General features: G+C 47.5%; 1 protein-coding gene across 1 annotated transcript in view; it reads right to left on the bottom strand.

The window, feature by feature from the left end:
* The window catches only part of Marchf4 (membrane associated ring-CH-type finger 4), a 122,297-nt gene that overhangs the window by 17,115 nt on the left and 84,790 nt on the right, over nucleotides 1-20,392 (bottom strand). Inside the window, exons 2-3 of the mRNA XM_052749816.1 lie at nucleotides 7,134-7,289; nucleotides 1,043-1,235 (exon numbers count right to left, since the gene is read on the bottom strand). Of these exons, the coding sequence (XP_052605776.1) occupies nucleotides 1,043-1,235; nucleotides 7,134-7,289 (349 nt within the window). The remainder of the gene's footprint in view (nucleotides 1-1,042; nucleotides 1,236-7,133; nucleotides 7,290-20,392) is intronic.

The raw sequence follows: 20,392 nt of genomic DNA on the forward strand, positions 1-20,392 counted from the left end.
ACTTGAGGATTAGATAGGAAAGAAGTGGGAACTGAAACAGTGGGTCCTAACTTTTTCCTAAAACACTGATGCTTTTTAAACACACTCTTACCCAGATGAATAAAAAGCCCCAAAGTCCATGGTGAAGGAGGGCCGAGGCTTCAGAACAGAGTTCTATTTCCTACTCCCAAATGTGGCTCCTGGAGCTGTGTGGAACCCCAGTCCTACACATACAGTACAAACCACTAGATTGGAGAAATCTGGGGCACTGGAATAGGCTTCTAGAAGAAGAAAAGGCCGGGGCCAGAGAGATGGCTCAGGCTTACTGCACAAGTGTGGGGAACTAAGTTCTGATTCCCAGAGTCTGTGAAGAGCCAGGGGTGGTAGCATACCCGTGATTCCAGAAACGGTGAGCGGGGAGGCAGACAGAGGTAGAGCCTTGGAGCCAGCCCACTGGCCAGATCATCCAGCCTACACGGGCAAGTTCCAGGACAATGAGAGACCACAAATTAAAGGTGGGAAGTACCGGAGGATAACACCCCAAGTTGTCTTCTGGCCTCCCTTTCCACAAACACATGTGCTGTGCGCGTGCACACTTATATGAGCATGTATGTGTAAACCTTCATTCACATGTGATCCACCCACATGTATGTCCGTACAGAAAATCAGAACAGAAAGGCAGTTCTGAGAATGACTGCTTCTGGGTATTTTACTATATAGACATGCCACGTTATAGGGTGTGCAGCTGAGAAGCCTTCCACTCCCTGCCTAAGGCAGATGAATTCACCAAATGACCTTCTTTACCCCAGAGGCAAGCCTCATCCTTGTCTTCAAGTGGGCAAGATAATATTTGTTTGGAAGTGATTTCACTTGATCTTCTTTGTCCGGCCCCCCTCCCCTTTCCCAGCCATCTCTTATGCCTAAGTTATAGTCTCACCCTAGATCATGGGTCTTGCCCAGTGCGTCTCTGCTTGGCCTCCAAGTAGAAGGGATCCTGAGGGATCATCCCATTTCCTTACCATGTAGCTCATTTCTCCTCATGGAGCCAAGACCCCAGACCCACCTATGCACACCACGTCCATGAAGCCATACATCCCATAGCAGATCTGGAAGAGGAGGTCTTGGCGCTGCCATTTTGCTGAGGGACTGAAGGTTGACCAGATGAGCCAAGAGATACTGGCGATGAGGAAGAGAGAACCCAAGATGGCGGCAGCAATCTGAACCTTCTCGATGACCGTCAGGGATATGGCCTGCCACTGGGGAGGAGAGAGAGCGGCAGATTAGCTGCTTGAGTGCCTGGATCCTGTTCCCACACTCTACTGCTTCAGCAGCTCATTGGAAGAGCTTAAACCAGGGCGCTTCCCCACTTGGAGAACAACTGTGCAGTTTCATATTCTGTTTTTGATGCAGAGGGAACCCACGTCATATAAAATGATCAGACATCATTGTCAGGAGGGGGCTCTGGGTAGGCATGGCTGAGGAGGAGACCCTTGACTTTCACAGACATAGAAATCCGAAGGCGAGAAGGCAAACAAAGAGCTGGTGTGGGTGTTGTTCCGGTGCAAGAATATTCCTTTCAGCAACACGGTTGATTTGCTCACTAATAGGTGCCAAGAGGGCACGGGTCTCTCTTTGACTGTTTTGTTTTATTTCACCTTGCACGCCATTTAATACGCGTGTCAGAGACCAACAGTTTGACAGAGGAGAGGACATGGGAAGTGGGCGTAAGGAAAAAAAACCCAGCTCACACTATACTGATTGCATTTTAACTCTTTCTTTTTCAAAGAAAAAGCAGTGTACTTATGGCAGTATTGAGTTGGAGGCTGAAGTGTGGGTGAGTTTTGTCTGTGGAACTTATGATTATATGCTTTATCTATGGAGCAATGTGCTAAATTAGCCTTGAGTAGGATTTTTTTGTTGTTGTTGTTTTATTTTTGTTTTTGTTTTGTTTTTTGAGACAGGGTTTCTCTGTGTAGCTTTGCACCTTTCCTGGAACTCACTCTGTAGTCCAGGCTGGCCTCGAACTCACAGAGATCCGCCTGGCTCTGCCTCTGGAGTGCTGGGATTAAAGGCGTGCGCCACCACTGCCCAGCAGCCTTGAGTAGGATTTTAGTTTAGGGCTTGTTTCACTTAATAAGTATTGATTGTTTCTATGTACCTGGCCACTATGCTAGGTGCTGGAGCTAAAGCGCTAGACAAGACTGGACAGGACCCTTGCCCTGTGGTACCCACAGCCTTGGGGGTACATAACTAATAATTTACATATGCAATCTGTCATGGATCTGCATAATATCCTTCAGGGAACATTCCCAAGAATCACTGTGGCCTAAACACAGAGGAGAAGCACAGTACCTTCCGCCTGCCAACAGGGACCCCCGCTCTCTGCCATCATTGGCTTGGATCGGGTAGGCCAGTGGTCTTCTGAAGGAGTCCCCCCAGTGGAGGCTTCCTCCTGGACCCCAGATTAGGCACAAACCACACCCAAACACCTGTTTTCACAGAGATCCTTTATTAAGTGGGCTTAAAGTGACTGCTTTCTGACTCAGGCAGAAAGCAGCAGCAAATGACCTTACAGGTGTGATTTTTAAGAGGAAAAAAGGGGGAGGTCTGTCTTAGAATGGGCTAGGATGAGGTGGGAAAGGGGACAGAGGATGAGGGAGAAGGGCACAAGGGAAAAGGGGCAGGGACCTTTGTCCCAGAGGACAAAGAACTGCCTCTGGATAGAGAGGAGACAGACACGGCACGTAGGAAAATGGCAGATTTTAAACGTACAAGGGGAAACCCCATGTTAGGATGAGGCGTTTCATTTTAACTGGGCATGTTAATTAGGTGATCCAGAGGGGGCTTCTGTCTGCTGGACTTCAATACTTTGATAGCTGGACCTTGATAGTCAGCCTCAGGAGGAGGAAGAGGCCAAATAAGGGACTAGACCATGGGAGCTAGCTTTAGGAATGTCATCTAATGGTTTGATCGAGACAAAGGGAAGCGGAGAGAAAGGCAAGGCCTGCCAGAGCCACATGTCCTAGTGGGCTAGTGTCCTTCACCTCCAAGGGACAGTAAGTATTGGAAAACACTTCACTTTTAGTCCAGATGTAGGACATGGGCCTTAACATTTAATTACACAGATAGCATCCCATTACAGAGACTTAGCCCTTTCAATTTTCCAGTACTGTCCTAGCCTAGGGTTACACATAACAAAGGCATTTTCCAGAAGACAGTCCTATCATATAGACGTCCCTCATGTACAATAAATGCCTTTTCCACGGCCAACCCCGCGCTGTCTAGAAGAGAGTTCCTAATGAGTATTTTGTTTCTACCCTTTAGGCATCCCCTCCTTCTCCTGCTCCTTCATCATCCCAAAGATACAGAGGCATAGAAAAGTCCTCTTCGTCCCAATAATCCTCCTTCTGTTCCTAAGCCACCGAATGGGCCCCTGACCAGAGTGAGCGTGATGAAGTGGGGGAACGAGGTGCTGTGTCCAAGAACTCTTTCTTGTTCTGTGAGAGGCTCCATGGAAGTGTATAGGAGGGACCTCAACGAGAGAGCTGAGGAGCAGAGAGAGCTCTGAGATCTGACAGGAGGGCTTGGAGAGGGGAAGGGCATCAGTGGTACCAAGCTCTGCTGCCACCAAACACCCGGAACACCGGAATCTCATTCTCAACGAGGTTCTGACCCCCATATCCTCTGGGAACTCTAGTCCTGCAGCACCTGGGAGCGAAGGGACAAGGTCGGGGTGCCAGGAAGGGGCAGCAAGTAAGGAGTCAGAGGACCCGATTCTGGTGGAGCTGTGTCCCCAAACTTGTTGGGTGTGAATAAGAAGTTAGTAAATCACAATGACTGTCAATTTTCCCTTCTGTAGAGATGCAGTTAATTGGTCCATCCTATATTTTATGTTAGGAGTGTTAAATGTGAAGCCAGGGCATAAAGGGCATTCTTTACTGTTTCAGTAAAGACACAGATAAACTTGTCAAGGCAGGGGTGAGCCTATGTGTGTACGTGTGCCTGGATATTACATTAGGGGATAGTTGCCTGGCCCCAGGAATTCCTGTTGCAGACAGCAACCTGCTCCTCTGCTTCAGAGCTGCACAGTCTCCAGCAAGTTCCCAAGTCCCTCTGTGCCTCCGTTGTCTAAACCCGTGCATCCGGTAATAATAGCCCCTCACTTCATTGACTTGTTTCCAGGATAAAATCTGATAACGTATATGAACTGACACTTAACAAGCAGTAATTACATGTTTGTTAATATATCATAGTCTTCCTTCATTCAAGGGGAATGCATTCTAAGGCCTCCAGTAGATACCTGAAGCCTCGGACAGTAGTAGACCCTATATCCAAATATGTCGTGACTCATGCCTGTTGATCTGATAGCCACGATGGCTCCTAAGTAACCAATGGGTAAACAGCATAGACAGCTTGAATGGAGGAACAAAGGGACAGTTCATGTCCTGGGTAGGATGGAGCAGGAAGTCATGACATCTTCTCACCCTACTCCAAACAATATGCAATTAAACGTTTTAATTTTTTTATAGCGTTTTCCTTTTAATATTTTTTTGGTGGCAGTGGGCCATGGTTAACTAAAACCACAGGAAGATAGAATTAATGAAGTTGCCATTCAGCAGTATCAATAACAATGTGGGGAGCAGTCAATGAGACTCACTAGGCTATGACCCCCTTTATTAGTAGGTATTCTAGATATAAGCCTTTGCTGTGGGATGTTCTGTATGTCAAATATGTTTGCTCTAATTGATTAGTAAATAAAACACTGATTGGCCAGTAGCCAGGCAGGAAGGATAGGCGGGACAAGCAGAGAAGAGAATTCTGGGAAGTGGAAGGCTGAGTCAGAGAGACACTGCCAGCCGCCATCATGACAAGCAGCATGTGAAGATGCTGGTAAGCCACGAGCCATGTGGGCAAGGTATAGATTTATAGAAATGGATTAGTTTAAGATATAAGAACAGTTAGCAAGAAGCCTGCCATGGCCATACAGTTTGTAAGCAATATAAGTCTCTGTGTTTACTTGGTTGGGTCTGAGCGGCAGTGGGACTGGCGGGTGAGAGAGATTTGTCCTGACTGTGGGCAAGGCAGGAAAACTCTAGCTACAAGCCTTACTTTGAGAATGTCACTAATATAATTCCCTATAGTGAAGACTTGAGCTATTTTTCTTACATCTTCTCCTGGGACACAAACCAGGAGCTGAGAGAGCCAAGATATATGGAAAGGTACCTCCCAGCTAGGATGGCGGAACCCTATCCATAGCTCTGTTGGCCTCTAGTCAGGTCTGCCTGCTCCAGCCTCTACTGCAGATCGTTCAGCTGGGCTTTTTGCACAGACGGTGGCCACTTGTAGCAGAGCAGGCAGTCATGACACTTAGAGAAGCCCAGGACACACGCTTGGAACAATTTAGGACACAACCACACAGCACACCTTCGAGTCCCAACTGTTTCTAGACAGAAAAATGAACTGGCATTTACTGAGCGCGCACTACTGCATTTCCAGGATCAACAGAATCAGAGGGGTCCCCTGTGCCTAGAAACTCATAATTGAAGTCAGCGGAGTAACTCGGAAATAGATGAACAGGCCAATATTGCCAGCGCTGCCATTTGCTTACCCGATGCAGACTCAAAATAACCTTTCTTTACGCCAAGAGGAAAGCTATACCTGAATGATTTTTTCATTATATGAGTCAAAGGTGGAACCAAGATGGGGGTGTCTTGGGGTGAGTTCATAGATTTTTGGATCTGACCTTTCCTGAGGCCTGAGTCAGCTGTAAAGCGAGGGGTGGGTTAATGCACTCAGACCTCCACTGCACCCTGAGGACGTGGAATCAGCTGTTGCTTGGCGCTGCTATTTTAAGATGTTTCAGGATCTGAGATCTGAGACGAATGAACGAACGGGCTGAAGATGGAACCAGCAGTTGGGAGGGGGGTCCCCATCAAGAGGCTGAGATGCCTGGGAATTTGACGCTTCCCTCCCACGAATTCCCTGAGAGTTCCTCCATGGGGAATGCCACAGGGCAACTCCACGTTTTTAGGTGCTCCTCAGTGCAGAGACCCTACTACAATCATCCGCTCCCAACCCTCCTGGATTTGCAAGGTTGACTCTGCCCCACTCACAGAAGAGGGAAAACGTCAGGCATCTGTGGGCTCCATCCTCACTGTCTCGCTGGCTAATTGATTACATGGCTGCTTGGCTGATGACGTGTATGTGGAGGTATTTGCAGAAGCAGAATGCTGTGTGTGTGTGTGTGTGTGTGTGTGTGTGTGTGTGTGTGTGTGTGTGTGTACATACAATCTTCACTGGTCAACTGCTTGATGTGGCTGATTGGCACAGGACCTGTCAGCAATTGGGGTGAAGATGGCTATGTCAGCGGAGGGGAGGAGAGAGTGGGCAGAGAGAGCCCTGAGTTCTGCCAATCTGATTGACAGGTCCCTACTCCAGCTCTGGCTTGGCTTTCCCTTACCGCTCACGGTAGCCTTTTGTTACTATGACGTCACGGTTCCTTCTTCCTTATTGTACACCCCCCTCCTCCATTTTCTTTGCCCCTCTTTTCTGCTTCTTCTCCATTCCTTCCCACACTGTCCCTTGTCACAGAAAGTGTGGTCTGTGGGCCAGCAGGAGTAGCCCCGGTAGCTTGTCAACAATGTAGGCTCCCAGGCCCTGAACTGAACTGAAATCCACTCTGTAAGACTCTAAGTAAATCACAAGCACATCAAAGTCTGAAAAACACCACTGAGCCGTCTCGTCTGCACAGCTTCCTCTCAAGCCCTTGGCTTTAACTTGAACCTCACCTTTCCCGCCATGTACCCCCAACTACCTGTTCTCTTTGTCTTTGACTTTCTCTTTTCTTCCCTCCCTCCCTTCCTGTCTTTCTGGTCCTTCCTCTTTCCTCCTCCCCCATTCCTTCCTTCCTCCTTTCCTCTTCTCATTAACCCATCTGTTATCTTATTCCGTCTCTTCCATCCATCTCCCCTGACCTCTTTCCACGTATATCATATATGTCTCTCTCTGCCCAGGCCTCCCCTTCTTGTCTAGACTTAAGGGAAAAGAACACCTTTCATCCTCTCCTGCAAGCTGCCTTGAGCCTGAGGTTCAGCAATTTCCCTCCCATGAAGCAGGTCACGAGGGAACCTCAGGCTGGGAAGCCCTGGATTTACCTGTAGAGGATTCTTTGTGCTTATGGCGATGACATGGTACTTGTAGTAACACAGCTCACAGCTCCAGCAGCCCCTCTCACTGATCCACTTGATGAGACATGGCTGGTGGGTACATTTCACTGAACCGTCACAGCGGCACGGGCTTAGCAGCTCTCCCTGTGGGGGAAAAAGAGGGACTATGGTGAGCCTGGAGCCCCAGTCCGGCGGGTGATGGATAGGCAGATGGATACCGAAATCCTGATCTGGTTCACTCTGATAAGCCAGATAAGCCTACTCCATCCAAGCCACAGCTCTGTCTGGAGGCACCGGAGTCTACTGAAGAGGCCTGGGCTCCGCTGTTCTTATCCTAGAAGCCAAGTAGCTCTAGTCAGCTAAACTACCAATTCTGAGTCATCCCTCCTTCCTGGTACGGCACAAAACAATGCTTCCTAAGCTGCTTAAGACCTAGGATGTCCATGGACACCTTCTGTAGTTCAATGGTGGGTGGTAGGCGCCTCAAGTTTCTCTTTAGAAACTCAACCAAACCAAAATACCCACAGGGCTAGAGAGGAGAGACAAATGACAGATATCTGCTGCAGGAGACAGGAGTGATTTGGGGAACACAGACTGAGAACAGGACCGCCACCTCTGTCACCAGCTAGCTACAGATGAGGGAATTTGATAGCATTTGTATTTTTGGTAGTGCTGGTGACTGAACCCAGGACCCCATACAGACTATTCTCAGCTCTACAGGGAATCTTTCTCTAAAACTTCTCGGTAGCCTGATTGTCACAGGTTAAAAGTATGTCACACGGGTCACTTTGACCGAGTGCAGAGAGATGCCTATAGGCCATAGGACTCGGAACTTGAGCCCTTGCGTTCTCCTGCAAAGACACTGGTCCTCTCAGTGATGCTTTCCGTGCTGGGCCCCTGAGTGGAAAAGAAATGTAGGTCAGGCCTGAATCCTGGGGATCTTGGAGGCTGGCCAGTGTCCTTGCCGAAGGCCTGGGTTGCTCCAGCCAACTTTGGGGCTAAGGACAAAAGACCAGCTTAGGAGCATTGGAAGCTGGGAAACAAATCTGGCCAAGCTAGATGGTGTCAGGATGGGAAACCCCTTGTAACTGAACTGTAGAGTGTGGCTCATTCTCTAGAGCTGCCTGTGACACTTCAGATAGCCACGACTGGAACCTCTTGTCTCTTGTCACCTGATATGGTGGCCCCAAAGTGCCTCTGTGAACCTCACCGGCTAGTCTTTCCTCGCTCTCCCTTTCTTTTTTCTTTCTTTCTCTCTCTCTCTCTCTTCCTGTTCATGTGTTTGAACTTTTTTGTTTGTTTGTTTTTGTTTTTTCAAGACAGGGTTTCTCTGTGTAGTTTTGATGCCTGTCCTGGAACTCGCTCTGTAGACCAGGCTGGCCTCGAACTCACAGAGATCCGCCTGCCTCTGCCTCCCGAGTGCTGGGATTAAAGGCGTGCGCCACCACCACTGCCCGGCTTCCATTTCCCTTTTTTGCTCTCTCTTTCTCACCCTCTTTCTCCTTCCCAGCTCCCCATCCACCCTCTTTGCTCATTAACCCCCCCCCCCCCCATTGACTCAGGTCTTACACTCACCTTCCTAGGGACCTTAACATCTGGGCTCTGCATTCCTTTTGACCTTACTCGGGGGCTTTGCTCTTGCGTCTTACTCTTCCTTTGCTCTCTTTGCTTCTGGGCCGGGTCACTCATTTCAGATCCAGCTCCTCTGTCTGAGTCCTGTCCAAGGACCCGTCCTCGGCCCTGAGCCCTGAGATACTAAGTTTGGGATAAGGCTGCTCGAACCACTTCCCTGCTTCTTTGAATGTTTTGTCATTTCAGAAACGGTGCCTTGTTCTCAAGCGTGAGCGAACAAGCCCAGGGTCTCCTGGCCTCTGAGTGCACCTGTCTGCATATTTAGTCACATTCGTCACTGTTGACTCCAGAACCAGCCATCTCCTTCTTATGATTTCTGGGATCATCTTTCCCTTTCATTTCAGCTCCTATACTCAAACAAAGCCTTAGTCTTGGCTCGTGGAGGGGTCTTTTTGTTCTCAGTCTACTCAAATGGTTAATTTTGTTTTTCAGACGGCTCTGATGCCAGTTCCCGCAGGGGGTCATCCATCCTTCTCCAGATGGAGATTGGTACTCTAACCTGAGAGGACTTTCCGCTGGGTGAATTTAGCACATCACTCAACACATGCCCACAAGGATCTAGTCATGTACCTATCTGCCCTCCAAAGGGAGGCAGGGGTGAGGTTTACATCTTCGTACATCTTCTCCCTGATGCCAAGCCCTACAAGGTGCCTGGCAACCTTTTGAATGACTAAATGAAAAAAATAAGCCAAATCTTATTCTAGGCTCCTGCATTGCCCACTCTATGAGAATAGGAACCATGTTAATTTTTTTTAATTAATTAATTTATTTATTTGTTTGTTTGTTTGTTTGTTTGTTTGTTTTGAGACAGGGTTTCTTTATGTAGCTCTGGTTTCCTGAGACTAGCTCTTTAGACCAGGCTGGCTTCAGACTCACAGAGAGCTGCCTGACTCTGTCTCCTAAGCGCCGAGATTAAAAGTGTGCCACCACCGCCAGGCTAACCATATTCATCTTGTTAGCCTAGCAATTTTTGCAGTACCTGGAAGCCCACGCACCTGTGTGCAATGACTTTCCTGGGTAGCAGAGAAACTTGGGTACTCAGCACCACAAACCATCCATCACCTAGTTCCCCATGCTGCTCTTCAGGAACTGACAGCTTCTCTGGGCTGTGGCCTTTCCCAATCCCATTTCACAGCACTTCCCAATTAGTCTCCAGGTCATTGCACCGTGACTCACTCCCTCACAGGGCAGAATTTTGCACAACTTTGCATCCCTAGCATTCAGTACCATTAGACAATAATCTATCTGACTTTGGCCGCTGATCCTGGGCTTATTTGTGTGATGAGCAAGAGGTTTTACTGCTCTGGGACATAGCCGGTCTCGGGTTCTGTGATGCCTGTCTGCGAAGAGGAGGCAGGAGTTGTACACATTGCTGGCCCCACGGTGCATGGGGCAAAACTCCCTGAGGTGCTGAGTGTCTGTGCTGTGGCTATGAGAAGGAAATGGGAGGGGGTGAGTGGAGCGAGGTGCTGGGGGAGGGGCAAAGCCCTCATTATTCACGGCAGCATGTCCTAGGCTCATTAATTCTAACAGGATGAGCTAGGCTTGATTAATCGGGTTGTTAAGCAGCCATGTCAAGTCGCCGATCAGGTAAAAGACATTACTTCCGGTCGCTGGCAATGAAACGAAGTGACAGCAGGCCTGCACCCCTTGTTTCCCGAGCCGCAGCTAGGAGAAGAGGTACGAAGAAGCTCCTGGCTGGAAGCAGCTGATAATACAGTCTCCGCTCTCCGCCTTGGCTCTGTATGGGGACCTCTGGGTCTCACTAGAGTCCTTTGAACAGTCTCATACCTATCTATAGAGGAAGGGTGTTTGGCCCAGGCTGGCCCCAGTGCCTGGCTCAGGGGCCAAGAGGCCAGAGCTGAGGTGTTTCCCCTGAAGCAACTCCTTAATTCCCCCACATGTACACTGGACAACCCCAAAGGCAGACTGGATATTAGTAAACAGGGTACCAAAACTCTTTTAAAAACGTATTTGTCTGATGAATAAAGCAATGTTAGATTTTAATGAAAAAAAAATCCACAGAGTTCTTTTAAACTTAGCGTTTGTGCAAGTGCTATGCTGATTGCTTAATATGTATGTATGTATATATATATATATGTATGTATGTATGCATGTATGTATATATTTTATGTACCTCAGGACGCGAAGGTCACAGTCCTTTTACTGATTAGGGTAAAATGCCAACTTAGCCTGGGTCCTTCTGGTTGTACCCACGCGTCTTCGGGAACAATAAGATAGAAATAACTGGCAGCCCAAACGGGATCATGTTAAACTTAATGAAGATGCTCTTCACAGTAGACTCCATTAAAAGCTAAAATGGAGGGGGAGGGGCGGTGGGGGCTAGAGCAATAGCTCAGTTCACATGGTAAAGTGCTTTGGTGCACACGGATGAGGACCTGAGGTTTGCTCCTCAACACTCACATAGAAGGCTGAGCTTAGCGGCGCGTGCTTGAATCCCGGAACTTGGGAGGCAGGGACAGGGGGGTCCTTGAGGCTCACTAATTAGGTGACCTAGCTTAACAATGGCAAGTTCCAAGTCTTACCGAGAGATGTCTCAAAAGTAAGGTAGATTGCTGGGCGGCGGTGGTGGCAGCGCCGCCACATGCCTTTAATCCCAGTACTCGGGAGGCAGAGCCACTGGATCACTGTGAATTTGAGGCCAGCCTGGTCTACAGAGTGTGTTTCAGGACAGCCAGGGCTACACAGAGAAATCCTGTCTTTAAGAATAAGAATAAGAATAAGAATAAGAAGAGGAGGAGGAGGAGAAAGAAGAAGAAGAAGAAGAAGAAGAAGAAGAAGAAGAAGAAGAAGAAGAAGAAGAAGAAGAAGAACAACAACAACAACAACAACAACAACAACAACAACAACAACAACAACACAATGTCGTAGAACCAGTCAGTGACATGGGGAACACGAGAGGCCATGGCTTTCTGACCAGCATCAGCCACTGAGCTTTGCCACACTGAAGTCTGTGCTGTGAGTCTCTCTCTGTCTCCTTCCCTGGAGGAGAGGGGGGTATTTCTGGCCCACCTCAGACCCCTCAGCCAAATCTCCCGTGGCGGCCAGCTGCAACCATGTCTCCTCTCCTGCTTCATCACGCACAGTCTGGTACTGCATCATTTTCATATCCTCTGAGATTTAGGCCAATACCTAGTTTCAGCATTACCCCAGTCACTAGGCAAACTGGAGATGCCCAGGAAAGGTGTGCCCTAAGGTGTGGACAGGCTCCAGGGTGTGGGGAAGAACAAAAAACCCTCTAGCTCAGCTTCTGAGGCACCCCCGCCCCCTTCAGTGGGGAAGCTTATAATCAACTTCTCTTCAGAGTGGAGCAAACTCCAATGATCAAAGAGGCTCACTAAACACAAAGGGACCAGATACTTCCTCAGTGATCTCAGGGCTTTGGGACAAGGAAGAAACTGGTCCTCCAAGGGGTGAAGTGTTTGGGAGTGGTTAAGAAAATGTATTTTAGAAATCAAGCACTTTGGTTTTGGATGCCTCTTCACCCATTACTAGCTAAGCAAATGGAGGCAACCTTTGTGATGCTCTGTGTATTTACCTTCCAAGTACAGATGACTCTTACCTCCTTAAAGGACCAAATGAGATGAAGCATGCTAAGTGCTTGACAGTCCCCAGCATAAGTAAGCCCTCTTGCTAAATTAGTTTTAACTCATATTTCTTTAAGACTTCAGGGTTTTTTTTCTATTACAATTCTGTTTTTTCTACTGTCGTATGGTGATATTTTATTTGTACTGAAATGTGATTTTATTTGTATGTTAATAAATAAAGTTGCCTGGGGGTCAGAGCTAATAGCAAGTCATAGCAGAGTTGGGCATTCGTGGCGCATGCCTTTAATCCCAGCACTTGGTAGACAGAGCTAGGTAGATCTCTGTGTGGTCAAGGATACAGCCAGCATTGGAGACACACGCTTTTAATCTCAATACCAACCATAGAAAATCTGGAGGTCTGTACAAACAGGCAGTGATGAGGTGGTCATGTGGTTGGGTTTACAACCAATGAGAAGGCAGAACAGAAAGTCTATATAAAGACAATACACAGGAAGTAGGTCTCTCTTGGCTGAAGAGGCTAGCTGCAGCAGACGCGTAAGGCTCTTAGCTCTAATCTCTTGACTTTCATCTTTGCATTGGTTCTGTGTTTCTTATTTAATAAGATGGTTGATTACATCTACACTGTCATGCTAAGATCAGACAAATGGGTAAGACAGGACAAGAGACTTAAGAAAAGGCTCAGCTGGGTCACAGAGAGAAGTTAAGATTAAAGAACATTCTAGGGGAAGTCTGTCCTTCTGGGACAGGAATCAGGATGTGGTGTTCTAGATTCCCAGTCCAGAAATGTCCTGGTGTTACTACAAGACACTGGGAATACTTGGGGGACGTTTAGTTTGGAGACGCTAGACAAGAGAAGAACCCAAGTCTCTTGGGTTGACACTGTGTCACAGGCAGGAATCAGGACAAGGTAGTTTTCTAGCTGCGGCTGTGACTAACTTGGTGGGAGGGATGAAGAAAAGGACAAAGATTCTTCTACCAATGGGGCAGTTGGTAGCCACGACTGTTTCTCCATTCACAGATTTTTGTGTTTGTTCTTGGGCTTGTTTCATTTTTTGCCTCTTTCAGTCTGAAGGTCTGGCTTCAAGAGTCCTTAGGTTACCCAGTTGCTATGGCAACGCCAGGTAAGCCTAAGACTGCCTTTTTTTCCCACTCACCCATAGCCAGGCATCCCTGCCACTGAGCAGGAAGAAATATATACAGCATCTTGTGGCAAAGACAGCCCCATGCTGGGCTGGAGTACGCTGTTCTGGAATGCCAAAACAAGGAAACAGTAAAACACCAGCCTTAGGGCACAGTTTATAGTTATTTTCCTTTATCGAGACTCATGGTGATTAAGAGCTTGGCTCTCCTCCTAGACAGTCTTGGCTTTATCTAGGCTCTGGCAGTCTGTGTGACCTTGATCAACTTGTCGACCCCTCTAAGCTGCGTATGCCCATTCCTTTGTCCATTCAGTATTTATGTACTATGTTTCATCTTCTAGATGGTAGGCATAAAGTTCCCCGGTAGAGAAAGACAATAAATCTGATAAACAAGTCCATTGTGTCTGCCTAAGATATGCTGTCATGTGCTGGGGAGAAAATAGTCACGGAAAGGGAAAAGAGATGACGGAGGAGGACAAGGCAGACTGAAATTCTAAATAGGATGGTGTGGCGATAATCTTCATTGTCAAGTTGACTGCTTTTAGAATCACCATGGAAACACACCTCTGGGTGTGCTTATGAAGTCGTTTCCAGAACTGCTTAACTTGAGGGAAGACCCATCCTGAGTGTAGGTGGCAGTACCCCAACAGCTTGGGGCCCAGAGTGTCTGAGAAAGGAGCTGAGTATGAGCATTTATCTCTCTCTGCTTACTGCCTTTGGAAGCAGTGTGACCAGATGCTTCACGTTCCCACTGCTCTGCCATCCCTGCTATAATGGACCGGATTCCCTGGAACTCCCTGGTGGCTCATCTTGGTCTCCCACTTGAGTGGATCTAGAATCAAGTAAAATTCTTGTATTTTGTCAGAGCAACTACGAAAGTCACTGTATTCCATAACCAATAGCTACAGAAGCCCTCTAAAGAAAGGTATTTATTAAGATGTGAGGCAGGCAAAGGAATAAGCCATGTGGATAGATGGGACCGAGCAATCTGAGAACCAGGAAGATTGAGTGCAAAGGTTCCAAGGCAGAAATGTGACGGACATATTTCAGGAGAATCAAAGATGTGGGTGTGTTAGGATTGAGTAAGTGAGAGGAAGGAGAATAGAAGAGGTCAAAATGGGGTGAACAGTGGGGAAAGGGGTGAGGCAAGGGTTATGGACCATCATAAGGGCTTGGCATTCAAGGATGAGATGGGTAGTCTTGCATGTTTTGAGCGAGAGATTATGGAGACTTTCTTGGTCTCTAAGCCCTTCCTCTTGTCTCCTTCAAAGGACATGATCTAACTGGCTTCTCTACTGGAGACAGACTAGAGGGGAATAAAGCAGAAGCTCGAGATAGAAGGCCACTGCCATAATCCAGGTAGAGGAGGAATGTGTTTCAGACCACATGGTATCAACACAAAACTGAAGAAATACAAAATCCAGATGCATATTTGGAGAAATGCATGTTGAGGTCAGTGGGTGGATTAGATGTGGTATGTGAGCCAGACAGGAAAGTAGAGGCCAATGCTAATTTTGACTTGAGCATTGGAAGGAACCGGAGAGTTGCTTCTAGTGGAATTGAGACTGAAAAGAGTGGGTCTTGGAGTGAAGAGTGGGGGCCCGCTTTTGAAAGGATCAACCATGAGAGGCCATCAGCTATAGAGTGGGAATGCACAAGAAGAACTGCAATGTGCACTAGCCTGACATCCGGGGCTGAGACCAGCTAGGAGCATGAGACTCATCAGCAGTGAGGTGGTGTTCAAATCCACCACTTAGATGAGGTAACCAAGGGGGTCAGCCTACGTCAGAAAAGGAGGGGCACCAGGTCTGATCCCAGTGAACGACCATGTTTAAAAGTCAGAAGATGTTGGGAACCAGCAGAAGAGGCTGAGGGGAGAAGGCTAGCCAGGTCAGAGAACATGGCATTCTGAAAGCTGAGGAAGAATACAAAGTGTGCTAAGACAAGGGGCCATCAGCCTTGTCGAATGTTGGTGGACCAAGTTAGACGAGAACCAAGACCTATCTGAAAATCTTGCAAACTTCACTTCTGATTCGCCAACCCCATTTTCTAGGTGAAATATGGGGGAAAAAAAGCAGTTGTGAGCTGAGCATGAAGGTGAAGGGAGAGTTATCGAAGGGCTGAGATCCGGATAAAACACCAGGAGAGCTTCAGGGAGATTTTTATCAAAACAAATTGCCTCATCTGTGAAACCAGGGGAGCAAGGGAGCAAGTCGGCACTCACTTGGCTTAACTGGAGGCCAATATGGAAGGATTACAAGGGGGGGTTGCAAACTTGCTTATCATACCATTTTCCCACCTCCTTCAAATATGAATTTCCTTCCTTCATTTCTTCTTCTTTTCTATACTGCTCTCTTCACTGTCTGTAGAGCAGGTCTGTAGATGTGATGCTGTCTGCCACCTCAGCACACTGAGGTTAGTAATGATTGCTCCCACTTCACGAGTGAAGATAACCAATGAAGAGAGTTTGTTACATGCCCATGAGAATGGAAGAGTTGGGCTCTGAACTAGTTCTGTTCATCAGACTACCTCAGTTACCCAAATCATCTTCTTCCACACTGGTACAACAGTGTTGCCTTTGTCTCGTCTCCCACCCACAACAGCCTGTCTTGAAGACCCTTAACTTTCCTGCCCTGATAAGAGAGATGAACTTATTGGATCCCCATTGACACCTAAGCGCAAGGACATGCACCCTAGTCCCCTTTCCTGCATCTCCATCTCTGAAGTCAGTTCTGGGCCACAGTCATTGGCTATTCATTGATGTATGTGTGGTGGGGGACAGGTCAAAATAGAATCTCACTTCCTCTCCACTCTTCCCTCATGCTTCCAACCTTAGTAGGGAGGAGACATTTGCTGAGAAAGAGTTAAGAGACAAAGATTCTCATAAGCAGAATAGCCCACTAAATCTTGATCTGAGAGTCTATATTAGTAAAGGAAAGTTTGGTGGTCTTGTGGCTGTTCTGCTATGAAAAACCACAGGACCTAAACTTTAAAGTCAGAGTTTCCCCTCCAGGCTAGAACTCTGTATTGTGATAGGGAGGGATGGGTATAGGGGTAAGAATTAGGTCATAGGGATTGTGTGTGTGTGTGTGTGTGTGTGTGTGTGTGTGTGTGTGTTGGGGACATGGAGATGCCAAAGAAGGTAGAGACTTCCTAGTGTCTGACCTAGGTAGCGTTTCTGATGACAAGTAGCTGACAGGGAAAGTCAGGCACTGTTTTCTGTCACTCCTTGAAGCCCTCACATTCTGGGACCAGCAAACAGTGAGGACTATCAATAACACACACACACACACACACACACACACACACACACACACACACACACTCACACTCACACATACACTCACACACACCTCTGACTATAGGCGTAACAAACAATATCATGGGCCCCAAACAACATCATGGGTCTACAATATCGATCAGTTGCTGGTATCGTCATCTTCCAGGTTTGTGGAAAAAGACTGAGAGAGGAAGAGACAAAACCCAAATAGGGGTTAATGAACAGAAGAACAAAGCTAGGATAACCTGGAAAATCCCAGTGTCTTCTTCCATCAGGACAGCAGGCAATCATTTCCTCATTCTCCAGACTGTGGGAGTCAATGTATTCTGGCATCGGGAGCAAGACAAAAATGACTCTTCATGATGGCCTCCTTGCCAGCCGACTGTGAAGGATGAAGGGAAGGGAGGGTGATGACCTCCAAAGATAGCCCAAGACCTGAAAATCCATCATGGTTCACAGACAAGCCATTCTGAATTCTGTGCATTCTGTAGGAGACAGTGTATGAGCAGCTCTGTTTTCTGAAGAGGGTCTGTTAGCCCCACCACCCATCCATACTCCCTTCCCAGACAGGCCGTGCTTTTCTCAATGGATCTAAGGACAAATCTTGGCTTCAAGGGACCAACAGCATGCCAATAATAGCAGAGAGGAATTTTGAATTGTTGTGAGATAATTTTATCTAACGAAGAGAGTAAAGGAGAGTCAAAGCCCAATAAGCCAGAGTTATCTATATGGAATCCAATTAACCTACAAAATTATTTCAATTTCTATTCTCATCCCAGCCACTTACCCTCAGAAGCACACAGATGCGGACACACAAAGCCTCACACATATAATCTACTTCCATCTTCATGGTAAGTGTCCTACTCTATCTGCTCATCATCTCAAAAACAAAACGAAAGGAATGCTCAAAGGGACAAAGAAGGGAAGCCGACGAACCCGAGCAGACGAGCCCAAGCCGTCCAAACGGCAACATTCATTATCCTGGTAATTATTTCACCACTGCCCTGCTTCTCTCCCTATAATTTAACTGGTATAAGACAAATGCACCTATTCCCCCTAACAGCTTCTAAATTTACTCAACTGCTACTAGAGAGAAGGACTTCACCTTCCAATAATTGAATTTAAATAACATCCGATTCTGTGACGTCAAACATGATCTGCATAGCACACAAACCACAGGACTGGAGGGCTGGCGGGAAGAAGGAAGGTCATCCTTAATGTGCACATTCATAACTGTGTCCAGATTCCCAACAGCCTGAATGTGTACTATAGTGTCTGTTTGTCTTTCTGTCTAACTCATTTTGCCATCACTATCGTTACCAAAGGGGCATAATTAAAGGCTGATCTGGCACGTTCCTCTGCCTGGCTCAGTAGCAAAGCCTAATTTAGATAAACCTTGAGTAGCTAGAACTGGGCTATTGCATGAGGTGGCCTGGGCCCATGTCCAAGGTTCCAGGCCATTACACTTCTCAGGAAGTTTCAGAGATGCCAGGTCACCGTGTTCTCTTTTTGTTCCAGAAACCAGGCCAAATCACCTGACAGGTTATGGGGGGAAGTACAAAATTGTCCGTCCACCCCCCACCCCCATGCCCGCCCTGCACACCCCGAATCAGTCCTCCATGATCCTTATACACTAGCAGAGGGGTGTGCAGCCTCACAAACTGCAAAATTCTTACGATGCTCCTTGGAGGCACTGTGGTGAAATTCTCCTAAAATTAATTTTCCTTCTCTGTGATTAATGCAACATTTGGAGTGTTGAGGGGAGCCAGTGGAGGTTGCAGGTGCAAACGAGCTGGAATCATGCATTACTTTCTGATGTTTCCAGTCAGGGCCCTGGGTTCTTAGGGTCCCCCCTGACTCCTTCAAAGAACAAAAGACCTTTCCCAGTGCGATCTCAGCTTTCCCGCTCTAGGGCTGGTGCCTCTGGGTTTAAGTGGTCTCTACCTCAATCCAATGTTTCCTGCGAGTTGAGGCCGCATCAAAATCACTTGAGAAGCTTGTTCAGTACCCCCATGCTGGCTGCAACCCAAAGACTCCAACTCCATGAAGACCCACTTAGAGCAAAATTGGCTAAGACTCACTTTCTAAAGCGTTGGACCAGATACTCATTAACAAACCTTCTGCCTCCTACACTACTTTGAGACTTTTATGTACACAAAGATTAAAAATAAGCACCAAGAATTAAAACTTACTGAGGGCTCATTGTGAGCCAATCCCCATCACAAGCTTTGAAATCTGGGTTCAAATACCAATTCTCTCACTTGCTGGGTGAGAGACATTGGACAAGTTATTCCTCGCCAAGCCCCCATCTGGCCTCTGCGTCTACACCGTCATACTAGTTTCTGCTCTTGTTGTCTCTCTTCCTAGTCCCTGCCTTTGAATATGTGTCAGCAGCCAGGCATTGTCCTAAGCATCTGACATGAATGAGGTGGTACGGCATGGTTGATGAGGCCCTTGACTCTGCCATGTGCTACTTATGTGACCATAGGCAAGTTTTCTTAGGGGTAAAGATACTTCCTGTATTCCAAGGTTTCTTAGAAGGATTTAATGGGGTAAGACACTATGAGAACTGCTTAGAACCTATGGAACACATAGGCAATGTTCATGGTGGCACTATAACCATGCTCTTCCATGTATACTGTTGTGGAACATTGGTTTATCCAGGCAAAGCTGTGTTACATTTGTTCGCGCTGCATTTGTTAACTATACAAAGATGTGTTGCATTTGCGTTCATTCAATCAAAATAACCTGGGCTCAGAGAGGTGGGGTTAGCAAGTGGTGGACAGGGAAGTAGCGGGGAGGAGCTTGCTAGGGGGCGGGGTTAGTTGGGGTGGTGTGGAAGGGAGCGGCTTCTTGGTCGCCAGCAAAGACAGAAAGCTAGCCCGTTGCTGTCCTAACTCTCTGAGCTCGCAGGTTTTTCACCCTAGCCTTTGAATCTCAAGTTTTATTCGAATGACAGATATTTAGTGAGAACTACCTTTAGCGGCAGCCACAGAGCCATTGTCTGGGAGAACAGAACTCCCCACCCCGCCAGGCTACAGCTTTAACGGTCGGTGGCCAGTAGTTTAAAGCATAGCCACTGTAAAACAACAGTGTAGCCACCTGTACTGAGACTTTTCACACCCTCACTGAAGGAGGCAGTTACCAGCTCTGCAAACGAAAGCACTCTGTCTTGAAAGTAGAGTTCACCAGCCTGAAACCTGTGAACCCGAAGGTGCTGTTAGCCAGGAATATGAGATTAGGCGGTAACTTGCCGGGAAGCTTGGAGGTTCCAGGTGTTGGATACACACCCTGGCATTCTGAGAGGAGAGACGAACCAAGCCGGGGCCCCAAGTCCTTCTTCACCCTCCTGCCTCCATGGCCCTCCTTTTTTCAGGACCTACGCTTCCCCACCCAAGTCTTCCTTTCATATTCATGAATTCTACCTGTCGTGCCGGCGCCTTGGGGTAAGTACTAAGTTATGGATGGTCACAGTCACGATTCTTTCCCTTTCCTGGTTTGGGTTCAGCTTCGATCTTCTGCGTTCATGGGAAAACTGGAGGATACAGGGAGCAAGGGCAAGGCAAAGGGCTTAAAAAAAAAGGAAGGAGAGTGGCCATGATCAAAAAGTGTGCTCTATTCACGCGT

The sequence above is a fragment of the Peromyscus californicus genome, unplaced genomic scaffold (assembly GCF_007827085.1).
Source record: "Peromyscus californicus insignis strain IS unplaced genomic scaffold, ASM782708v3 Scaffold_21__1_contigs__length_65335640, whole genome shotgun sequence".
Lineage (NCBI taxonomy): Eukaryota > Metazoa > Chordata > Mammalia > Rodentia > Cricetidae > Peromyscus > Peromyscus californicus.